This window comes from Rhincodon typus, chromosome 7, assembly GCF_021869965.1.
Source record: "Rhincodon typus isolate 14 chromosome 7, sRhiTyp1.1, whole genome shotgun sequence".
NCBI classification, from domain to species: domain Eukaryota; kingdom Metazoa; phylum Chordata; class Chondrichthyes; order Orectolobiformes; family Rhincodontidae; genus Rhincodon; species Rhincodon typus.
The window spans coordinates 40,947,677-40,960,001 of NC_063338.1; the positions used below are offsets into that span (position 1 = coordinate 40,947,677).

A 12,325-nucleotide genomic window follows, 5' to 3' on the forward strand; every position below is an offset into this window, starting at 1 on the left:
GCTAGACTTCTCATTTACACAAATAGGACCAGGTAATAAAGTCATTCATAACATAATACACCTTAAAACTAAAATATTTTACTTTTTGAAATGAATGGGGTGATTACTTCAGTACCTCATTTTATCAAATTAATGTCATTGCACATTGAATCAAATGGATTCGATCAATGAAATGCTGGAATAATTTTCTAAAGTTGCTAAATATGCCACATCTTGTTCAATTAATTTCAGGGATGTTATTAATAAATATTCAATTCTCTTTGACGTTGAGTTTGTATACTATGTGAATGATCTTCATTCACTTTAGTTTGTTTTTGAATATGCGGTGTCAAAATATTTCTAAGGCATGTTAATGAAACAGTATTGCTGAATAACTGTGGTCAAGGATAATAATCCCATCATGCTTTGGCATTCTCTAATCATACTTGGCTTTAGACTTTGAAATGGCTAGGTTTTCATGACACTGATACCAGTCAAAGTATCCTACAGGAGATGTATTTTCAGCCTTATTAATATTAATAGTTTTTATTTGTCTACAGGTACATTCCTTAATAGACTACATCGGTGTTATTACTAGAACATAGAACAGTACAGCACAGTACAGGCCCTTCGGCCCACGATGTTGTGCTGAACTTTTACCCTAATCCTAAGGTCTATTTAACCTCCACCCCTACCTTATACTATCATCCATATGCCTATCTAATAGCCACTTAAATGCCTCTAATGAGGCCAACTCCACTACCTTCTCTGGCAATGCATTCCACACTCCGACCGCTCTGAGTAAAGAACCTACCTCTGACATCTCCCCAATATTTACCTCCACTCACTTTAAAACTATGCCCCCACGTAATAGCTACCTCCACCCTCGGAAAAAGTCTCTGGCTGTCTACTCTATCTATACCTCTGATCATTTTGTACACCATTACTCATCATTCTTTTTCACCTAGTATGTTGGAAGGATTAGCAAACCACACTCAATGTGATATACTGGCAGGGATCATGAAAACTTGCCATCACAAGTAAATATATTAATAGTCTTGAAGTATTACAGTTTTAAATAATTGGTACTTTGACATGGTACTTTCATAAATAGGCTGTTCTATTGTGAAATAATCAACACATTACAAAGTTGCCAAACATCCTCCTTTTAGACACTAATACAATTTTTGCTCTAATAATTCCAATACTGTAAGCAACTTAAATGTTTTAAAATAATTGCTCAAATATAGGGGCCACAAGGTCAATTATAGTTTATATTAGGAAAGATGTAATTCTGCAAATATAATTATCATCAACTAAATTGCCCTCATTGCAAGTTTTATACTTCTTTGGATATAGTACTTTCTCTTTCTAGTTTCTGATTTTCTCAGATTGAATTTAATACAAAACTGTGGGCAACATGCAGTTTATGGAGGTCTCTTCCACAGTCAGCAGCAGGGGCAGGATCATTGAACATTTTTAAAGCTGAATTAGATAGATTCTGGACTGACAAGGGAGTCAGGGGTTTAACGATAGACAGGAAAGTGGAGGACACAATCCTCCACAGCCATGATCTTTTCAAATTTAGGCTGAGTTTCCTACTCATGCTCCAAATTTGTATGCATGATTGCTTTTATGTAAAACTTGACTGGAACACCCAAAATGTTTGCCTCTGAGGATCCAAGATTGAAAGGAAACATTTTCAACATCAGCAAGTAGCATGTCCACAAGACATTCCTTTGTATGCTGTTTTAACAAACTCAAGAACTCATTTAAAAGAAAACCTACTTCAAAATAGATTTTGAGCAAGTCAGGCCAGATTGTATGATCTCAAGGTAATATAGGATAAGAATAAAATTGCATCTATTACCTGCCACTAATATTGACAACAAACATTCCTTAACTAAAAGAAAACTGCTGTAGGTTATGTAATTAAAGTAAACTCAAAGAGATTGCATTTTTACATGAACCAAACTTCAATAATTAAAACAAAATATCTGCAATTATAAGTTGAATAGTAATATGTAAGGACAAGGAATAATTGCAATTCTCACTTAGAAAAACACAATTTCTAATGTGCCCATTAAACGTCAGCAACAGAAACATGAACTAGTTCCAAGAAACTTGATTAGAAAATGAATGAAATTGCACAATTAAAATTGATCTGCATGGAAAAAAAATCAAAAGTGTAGGTGGATTTGATAATAACAAAAACAATGAGGAACAGCTCTGTTTATTCAGAGCCCCAAAATATCTCTCTCAGTGCATAAAATGATACACATTAATCATGTAATATTGACAAAGTTATTCCCGAGACACGTGTTTATCTACATCGGTGCTGCTGCTGGTTTCACAGGAAGATTAACCATTTTACAGGAGGTACTGTAGTATGAAAATTTAAGTGGTTATGCTTTCTTTACCATCATTATAATGTTCCTGTCTTTTTGTTTTTGCATTTTTCTCAGTTATTGTCCCCCCAAACTAAATACTAATGATTCTTAAGAATGGCAAACAGGAAAGCGACTTATTCTAACTGGGACACTATCTGATTTTTCACCCTCTGGCCATCCATTCAGTAACTATCATAGAAGTTTGGTGAATCATGACAACAGCATAATGAGAGCTATAAATCTGTTTCCCTTGCTGTAGCAATGCATGCGTGCAAATATGCCTTTCAACTAGACTCAAATTTTGATTATAGATTTCCAGGTTTACTTTACAAGTAATGCGAGTCTGAAGCACTTACATTATAATTGTATAAGCAGTTGCTACTTGAGCATCGTTCAGTTACTATTGCCTGTGTAATATTCAGTGAGTCCAAAAAAATCTGGTACAGGGAATCCATTCAAAATTGTTTTATCATGTTTCAAATACTATTCTTTTAAACGAGTCAGCACAGATCTGTGCAGTGCAAAATAATTTCTTTCCACAACGAGCAGTTACATGAATTACTTTCATCCACAATTGAGACTTGATTGTTGAAATTCTTTACATATAGGGTGCTATATTGGATAGTCCTCAAGAGCAGACATGGGGCTCATGTTGCGCAGTTCCCCCACTGAAACACAGGCAGCACTCCAGCTTCAATTTCTGTATGTGGCCATCAATAACTATGCTGTTCATTGGCAGCATGCATCAATGGGCAGTGGAAAATCTTTAACTTTTGAGCACCACTTAAAGCTAGAGTGTAATGCTGAAAGTTATCCTGCACTGTTTAAATGCAGCCTTAACTGCTTAAAGTTAACCTCTACTGCTTACAGCTAGCCTGCAATGCTTAAATGTGGCTGGCACAGTTTAAAGGTAGCCTGCATTGCTTAAAGATGGCAATGGGAATAGGGTAATAAAAAGGCATTGAGGTGTTTGATTGGTCATGATCATAGTAAATCGCAGTGCAGGTTCAATGGGCTGAATGGCCACTTGTCTTCCTATGAACTTGCTTGACGCACTGTGTTTGGTCTCATTCTAAGTAGATGTTGAAAGTAGAGTTTTTGAAGATTCATTCATGGGACAGGGGCATCACTGGTTAGGCCAGCATTCATTGCTCTTCCTCAGTTGCCCAGAGGGCAGTTAAAAGTCAACCACATTTCTATGGATTTGGAGTCACCTGTAGGTCTAAACAGGTAAGGATGGCAGGTTCCTTCCCTAAGGGACAAGAGTGAAACATTTCCTTTTGGTTTGGTGCAGCGTTGCCAATGCAAAGTGTAAAACATATAAAATTTAAAAGCCCATCACTCTCAGCCACTGGCAATGAGCTCCTGGCTTTCCTCCAAGATTGAAATTGGCAAATTTCCGTAAGGACATCTTCATTGAACTACAAATGTCTCACATATTGTTCCTCTTTAAGGCTCAGGTAGGAGACTTGTTCCTTGAACTCCCATGGCTAAGTATGCCAACGAGCTGAGAATCTCACCACCTCTCCTTTCTTAACACCTTTTCCAGTTTGCCTTCATTCATTCTCCAAGTCATGAGGAATTCCAAGAGGAATGCTGACTGGTCCACTCATGTTTCAGAGTAACTGATCAGTGCAGAATCCTTAACGTTAGCAAAAGGTCCTTCAGCACCTGTCAAACCATTTCCTTAGACTCTTGCAACTTGCAAGGATTATGGAAAGCCTCCATCTAATGCTTCTCATTATTTTAACCAACCTGTTCTGACATGCTGTGACACCCCACCAGGGAGGATGAGCCTTGAAGCTGAATGTCTTCCTAGAGGAAGGAGATGTAACCACTGAATCACAAGATCGTACTGTCAGTATTACAGATATTTATTGTTAGCAAATACTTTTAATCAACTTGTTAAGACACAAATCCAGGGCTGGTAAGACAAGAACCTGGACTTTCCTGACCTACACATTACTACTGTGCTGCAAGAGCCCTCAATAAATAGAACTTGGCTGATGACTTGTATCCAATGTTTAGTGAAAGACATTATATGAAGATATCTGGTCCTTAAGTTGGTCTTAATATTTTTAATCAACCTGTTCTGGTTATGACACACCTCTAGAGCTGGGCGGTGCAGGGTGGTCTTTTGGCACAGAGGTAGTGACATTACCAAAGCATCACTCTAACCTCTCTAATAAAGTGTTCAGAGATGTTATTACCGTTATACATCTCTGGAGCAGGTGGGACTTGAATGCGGGACTTGAACCTGGGCCTAATGTGTAGGACATTCCCAATGCACCATGAGAGCCCCTCCCTAACACTTCTAAAACTGTGCCAAAGCCAGAAAACATCAAAAAGCAAACTAGCTTGCAAGTAGCTGATGATCCCTTTAAGTAACAATGGTGAGAGACCCTTCCTTTTGCTTTATGTATGTTCAACTGTATGAGGTTATAAGAATGTGCTGACTTGAGAGATGAGCTCCAAAATGGCACAGCTGCTATAAATTCCAACTTGCATTGTTGATTCATGTCACGATCTATTCGCTCTCTATTTTTTGAATAGAAATAAACTGCATATGTTGTGATGTTTTCATCAAGTCGACAGAGCATAATTTGGAGTAGATTTATGCCCAATGAATGCACTTTAGTTGTGACATGGTCCCATAGCAACTATAAAATAGGCACCTAATTTTGCCATCCCATGTTAGAGGTGACCTCTTACACAGACCAAAGAATAAGACTGGAATCCAATTATCTCTATACCCGCATTCAGTCACAGTCTACAAATGAAGCTAAATGAGTGACAATAACAAAACATAAGTTAAATGACTTGCGTTCATGCCAATATCAGAATTCAATCTATTCTTTAAGGTTGTCTGGTGAAGATAAGATGTTTAGTCAGACCAGCTTACGGAAAACTTGTTTAACTTCAAAATAACATGGTGCAGAATTTTTACAAGCATATCTAGGCTCTTATAGCACAGTGGTAATTTCCCTGCCTCTGATCCAGTAGACCAAGGTTCAAGTCCTACCTGCTTCAGAGGTATGCTATAACATTTCTGAATAGTTTGATTAAAAATATCTAAATACTGGCTAACTTATTGATAGAAAAAGCTAACTAATTGCAGACAAAACATCCATGAAGCTTCTTGCTTCTGTAACTGTTTGAAGTTAATTAGGTTAAAAATTCACAGTATGAAATTTGACATCATTCTATATTATTAATTACTTCTAAGATACCGCCAAATATATATCAGCTTTCTTAAGGTTTCCTCAATCTTTAAGTCCGTCCTCAATCAGTTAGTCATTTACTTTGCATCATTGCCTTTCCAATTAAAATATAATTTTCAATAAAATAAACCATAACACTTACTCATGTTACATACCATAGTGTTTAAAGGAAATGTGAAAATGCTGACTTTCTAACCATAATGTAGTTTAATGCCCTTGTTTTCAAGCCCTGTTGAACATTCTCTATCGTTTGTTTTCTGTGCATTTCTCTTCCTTAGGTTCTTTATCCATTTCTCCCAACAATTAAAACAAGTTTAAACTCAAACATGTGGATGGTATAAAACATTTTTTTTGAAATGATAATAACAAGATGCTTTAACGTGCCATTATTATTTAAAAGTAATAGTGTAAAAATACATTTAATAGCAGTAAAATAGGGTGCTTTTATAGAGAAATTATTCATTTGCAATTGTGGGCATTGCTGGTATGGCCAGGATTTATTGTCCAGCCCTAACTGACCTTGAGAGGACGATGGTGAACTGCTTTCTTGAAATACAGAGCATATGTTGCTGATAGACCTACAATGTGGTTAACAAGGCAGTTACATGTTATTTACCAAGGACAGTGAAGGAAAAGTGATTTAGTTCCAGGCAGCATGGAGTGTGATTTGGAGAGGAACATGCAGCTGGTCTTTGTCCTATGCATCCTCTGCCCTTGTCTTTCCAGGTGATCAAATTGACAGGTTTGGAAGATGATGTTGAAGAAACTTTGGTGAGTTACTGCAGCATCTCCTGTTGCTGGTATACACTGCTGTCAATGAGCTCTGGTGATGGAGGAAGTGAATGTTTCTTGTGGTGGACGGGATGACGGTCAAGCTTTGTGCTGGATGGTCTTGAGCTTCTCAAGTGGTGTCTGAGCTGCAATCATCCAGACAAAAGGAGAAGATTATTCAGTCACACTCCTGTTTGTACCTTGTCGATAGTGGTATGTCTTTTAGGTGTCAAAGTCAGATGGTTGTTGCAGAATTCCCAGCTCCTCATCTGCTCTTGTGCGCTGGTAGCCTAGATCCTTACATGTCTGATCAATGGCGACCTTCAAGCTGTTAATAGTAAGGCATTCAGTGATGGCAATGCTGATGATTGTCAAGGAGAGGTAAATATACTCTCTTTAGTTTGAAGGTGATCATTAATTGCCACTTAGTGTGGCACAAATGACATTTGTTCATTATTAGCCCAAGCATGGATATTGTCCAGGCCCTGAGCATGATGACACAATCTGCTTCAATATCTGAGGAATTGTGAATGGAGCTAAACACTGGGCAATCTTCAACAAATATTCCCACTTTCGATCTTGTGCTAAGGCACAAAAAACACATGGCTAAATGATAATGAATGTCCAACAGGAACAGTATGAAAATCAAGACATTAATTCACATGATTATGTTTGAAACTCAGTATTTTTATACTTCCTCTGTATGCTATGTCACTATGTTGAGTAACATGGGTAAGTGTTATGGTTTTTACTTATTCTGACCTTTTACGATAAAACAGCTGAAGATGGATTGGGCCAGGACACTACCCGAAGGAACTCCTGCAGTGATATCCTGGGGCTGAGTGATCAGCTTAATTGGCTGGGTGTCTGGTTTACAATGCAGTGTAATGGGCCAACAGCATGGATTCAATTCCTACAACAGCTGATGTTACAATGAAGGACTCTCCTCCTCAACCTCTTCCCTAGCCTGAGGTGTGGTGACCCACATTTAAATGACCACCAATTATTTCTCTCTAATGAGAGCCCTGTGGTCCAGTAAGACTAAGGTGACTTTACATTTACCTTTTATACACAATGGCATTCCCTCGGTCCCACATACTAAAGAATTAGCCTTATTGGCAATGTCCTAAATAGGGCCTAAGTGAATTGACAGTGAACCACCTTGAAATAGGGTAGATCAAAGCAATCCTGTGTGATGGTGGCTATCCTGATCGGAGGATTTCACACTTTCTATCATGCAAAATCATGAATGGATATAAGGCCAACCTTTTTGGTCTTGAAATGTGCCTGAATTAACCCTGAAGTTTTGAGGTGTTTCAAAATGTTGAGCAACAGCTGTTTCAGGCTGCTATTGTGCAGTAGCAATGCGAATGGTGTTTGCCGCTAATACGATGCTGCTGTTAAGCCAAAAGATATTCTGCCTATCATGTAAATGAATAATGTAGAAAATGAATTTCAGCATCAGCTGTGTAGGCCATACATCTCAAAGGCTAGGAAATCATATCAAACAGCCTATCCTTTTGGGTGTTCACAATAAACCAGCCAGCCAACTAGTGTATGCTTGCAAAAGCCGCAATACAGTGTTCAACATTAGGTGTGTTTTCATAATTTGACAAATAATCCTGAGTACGCAACCAATTATGCTCAAAATTATTTTAGGATTATCAGTCAGGCTCAAAGTGTGGTGTAGTTGCATGCACTGGAATATAAATATATTAGTACACAGGTTCCCATTCTTTGAAGCCAGAAGGAATATATACAGTAAATCCTTGGTATCCATTAAATCATGAATCACGAATTCACCTATCTGCGCTAAACAATAACTATCAAAAAATTCAACATTGTGGGCAAAACTCATGTATCTGCAATTTTTCACCTATTTTTAATTTACTTTTAAATGAGCTCTGCACTCTCAAATTTCATCATTTGCAGGGGTTCTCAGGAAAGGAATCCCCGCAGATATGTAGGAAAGCCTGTAGATGCTCTGTGCCTGTTTCAACTCAACAAAACAGATAACCATTTTATGGCTCATTAATTAGGACAATGCCTTGACCAAATGAAGTCAACTTGCCTGGTTTAAAATTTAAACAAAGCCTGGCAGTTAACTTTCAATCATCATTAACTATGGCGTTCTCCATGGCAATGCCTCTACAAATCAAATTCCACTTGCCAACCAATCTGCATTCTCCTCTCATACAGTATAGATGTTGGTTTTTCCCCTTAAATTAGCATTTTTGTGAATTGTCCTGATGAGTGTAGGATGAAAAACTTCAGCAAAATGTATCTTTGTGTTAGCAATGCTCAAGTCCAAACATTGTAAACAAATAAGTTTGAACTGAATGATACAAAGCAGAAAATTATCTTCAGATCTTGCGGCTTCTGCCTTAAAAGGTTTTGATTGAGGTAAAAGAAACATCACTTTGAATGTAATTTCAGAAATTAATACGTTGTTTTGTAATAGTCTGTCTTTTGGAAGGACATTGTTTCAAACTGTATGCTTTTAATCTGTAAGTGGTTGTGTAAGCCTGCAATTATTAGGTTATATAAGACATGAGAAAGATTAAAGATAATAGAAATTATTCTCCCTTCACAGGATGTTGGATATATGGAATATACCCCCAGAGATGTTTACCAATTATGAGTCAGTTGGTACTTTGGAAAGAAACTGATTGATAGCTTTGAGAAATAGCAACATATTTAACAACACTGTTTAATTTTGTTTTTGGATGTAGTCATGGAAGGAAGTTACAGTCCTCCAGAGTAAGGAAGAAAAGTCCATATCAGCCTGAATGTTTTTGTCTGGATTATCCCATCCACCTCCACAGCAGTGTGCTCTGTCTGAGAGGTCATGGGAGCAGCACTTTTACTCTCTCAATTCTACAAGAACAATTTAAGCAATTGCCTGACATTAAGAATAATTTGAATTCCAATAATAATTTTCAATTTAGAGACAGTTATAAGGACTCATTCTCATGTTTGAGATGAAATCACACCTCCCCAAGGATCATACTCCCACTTTCTCCATTATCAGCTCTTTCCAGTGAAAACAAAAGTAAAATGCTCAAACGGCATTTGTCCCTCAATCGAGCAGTTTGTGAGAACAAAATAAATTTGCTCTAAATGTTCTCAAACTACAGCCAATTCTTTGTGTCTGTGGGACCACTTCTTCAAGTTAATTTCCATGTAATTTTCAGTTTTCCAATTAGATGTAATATTTACTATGTACAGCTGGCTGTAAATCTCACAATAAGGAGTTGCCCAATGTAGTTGGAATTGTTCTTTCTATGACATGACTCCTATTATTAAATAACCAGAACCTCATGGTCAAGTATTCTGTGTGATTTGCAATTGGATCTTTGATAAACAGACAGTTGTATTAAATGGCCAACATTTTACATTTTTTTTTTGTCCAGGTGCTGGGGATGTACCTCCCATTTTGCGGAATTGCAATTTCAAATGCTCAGTTGTTTGCTGCTTCCCGAAAGGAGTATGATAGGAGCAGGGTAAGTAAAGAGGGTGCACTAAAGGGGCTTGCATCTGACTATTCATTCCACACAGTTTTTCCACAACTCGAGCGTTGCCGACTGCATGTCCCAAATCAAAACCCATTTAATTGAATGAGGCTGGAAATAATGGCACAAGTTTTCTGGTCTCTGGATTGCTGGAGATGAGAAGCACTGGGACATATGTGTCAAAAGCCTGTAGAAATACTAATATGCGGACATATGTGGGAAATAACTTCAAAGTTTATACTTCTGAGAAGCTGATTCACTGCTGTCTAGGACCGCTCAGCTACCCTCCCGCAACCATCAGACTACCCTCCCCCAACCATCCGACTACCCGCCCATTACCTGACTGTCCCCAACCTGACTCCACTACACCCAAGCTACCACAATCACCCTCCCCACCGACCACCCAATTAACCCATGACTACGCAGCTATACCCGTGATGCAACCCAATTACCCTGATCACTCTCTGATTGCCACTCAACTACCCTCTAACCAGCTGACTAATCCTGTCTAACTACCCCTTGACCCCTCAAACACCTGCCAACCTTACATATTTACCCACATTGTCTGCCTCACCCTGTTGCCCACTTCACCTACCCAGATCCACCTCACCCACTTATCCACCTTACCATCTACCTAATCACCCACTGAATCCATCTAGCCACCCACTCACTACCCACCTCATCCAGCCATCTACCTAACTGTCCACTTACCCACCTTACCCAGCTCACCACTCCTACCCACCTCAGCTACATAATCATTCAACCACGTGCACACGTTCACTAACCCGCAAAATCTTGTGGGTCATGGCAATGTGCCCATAATTGCTGCTGACTGGTAAGAACGAGGTCATTATTTTCTTTAAGTTATTTTATCTAAGGAAGAATGTGAAATCCCTCCCTTTTTTTCCTTGTCAGCCCCCAATGTAGGTCTTATGACATCCAATAATTCTTACAGTTGAGAGGAAGCAGAAACACTAATCCCCCATTCTTGAGCAACACTTAGCTTCATCTGGAAACAATATTGAGTTGGCAATGACTGTCCCTCTAGAGAGGTGCTTGCCCTTTGCAGACTGCATCCACACAACAGGGTGGGGTCACTGAAACAACGCCCCTGCTGAAATACTGTTGTTTTAATACACAGCACTGCACCATCTGACACCATTCGAACCTGCCTTTGAAAATTTCACAGGATGCCCATTGCTTCATTCAGAAATGGTAGAGCATAAAGATAAATTTTCAGTTTCGAAACCTACTAGCCTGGTACCATGAGGAAGATTCTGGAATCATTTATAAAGGGAGGAATTCAAGAGAATACAGCAAGAGGGTGGCAATGAATAAAATCAAATACATTCATCAAAAAAGAAATGTCTCATAAGTTTAACAGAATTATTTAAGGATTTCACAAAATATGCAGCTGAGAATAAGATGGAAATTATCATGCATCTTGGAATTTCTGAAAACATTTAATAACATTTTCGATCGACTATTTATAGAATCATAGAATTCCTATAGTGTGGAAGCGGGATGTTCGGCCCTCTAAAGAGCATTCCACTCAGACCCAACCCCCTACCCTCTCCCTATAACCCTGCATTTTTCCCCACGGTTAATCCACCAAGCCTGCACATCTTTGGACCATGGGAGGAAATTAGAACACCTGTAGGAAACCCAGACAGACACGGGGAGAACATGCAAACTCCACACAGTCAGTTGCCTGGGGATGGAATCAAACCAAGGTGCCCAGCGCTGTGAGGCAGCAGTGCTAACCACTGAGCTACTGTGCCACCCTCTTATATCTACAAGGAAACCTGTTCAGGTCTGACAAAAAGTAATAGACATCATAATATATTAATTAGAGAAGAGGAAGTCAATCTAATTATGAAAATAGGACCAGTGGAACTTCCGAATGAAATCATGATATTTTTTGATGGTTTTAATGAAAATTTGAAAAACAGACTAAGCAGTATGGAAAACAGATTTTTGTAAGGAGTCAGAATCTTCCAATGTGAGGTGTGTTTCCTGAGATGCACAGTTGCACCTTAACTGGTTAATTAATTTACAAATTATATTGAAAATTGAGATACACTTAGGATAATGTAAAGTAATGCACTATATTGAGGGTTTCAGCATGAAATAAGGTATCAGAGGAGAGAGATTTTTGTAAGCTAGATGATCAGATATTGACACTTTATTGCTTGCATGTTGTGGAAATTACAAAAGCAAATGGAATATTAGGTGTGGAATTTCAGGTTCCACCCCTCCCCCAACCCCCCGCACCTCACCTCATCCTGCCAATTCACCACCAGGCTGGAGTCAAGAGACAAATGGGGCCTAAAGTTAGCTCCATTGACCAGTTCCATTCTGGATCAGATTAGTGGTGGCTGGGTTGGAACCAGCAGCAGCAATATCAGGCCTTATGCGGCAGGTAGTTGATTAGGCTAGCTAAGGGTCTAAT

General features: G+C 38.6%; 1 protein-coding gene across 1 annotated transcript in view; it reads left to right on the forward strand.

The window, feature by feature from the left end:
* LOC109932547 (dual 3',5'-cyclic-AMP and -GMP phosphodiesterase 11A-like) overlaps positions 1-12,325 on the forward strand; it is a 293,291-nt gene that overhangs the window by 132,634 nt on the left and 148,332 nt on the right. Inside the window, exon 4 of the mRNA XM_048599206.1 lies at positions 9,775-9,864. Within this exon, the coding sequence (XP_048455163.1) occupies positions 9,775-9,864 (90 nt within the window). The remainder of the gene's footprint in view (positions 1-9,774; positions 9,865-12,325) is intronic.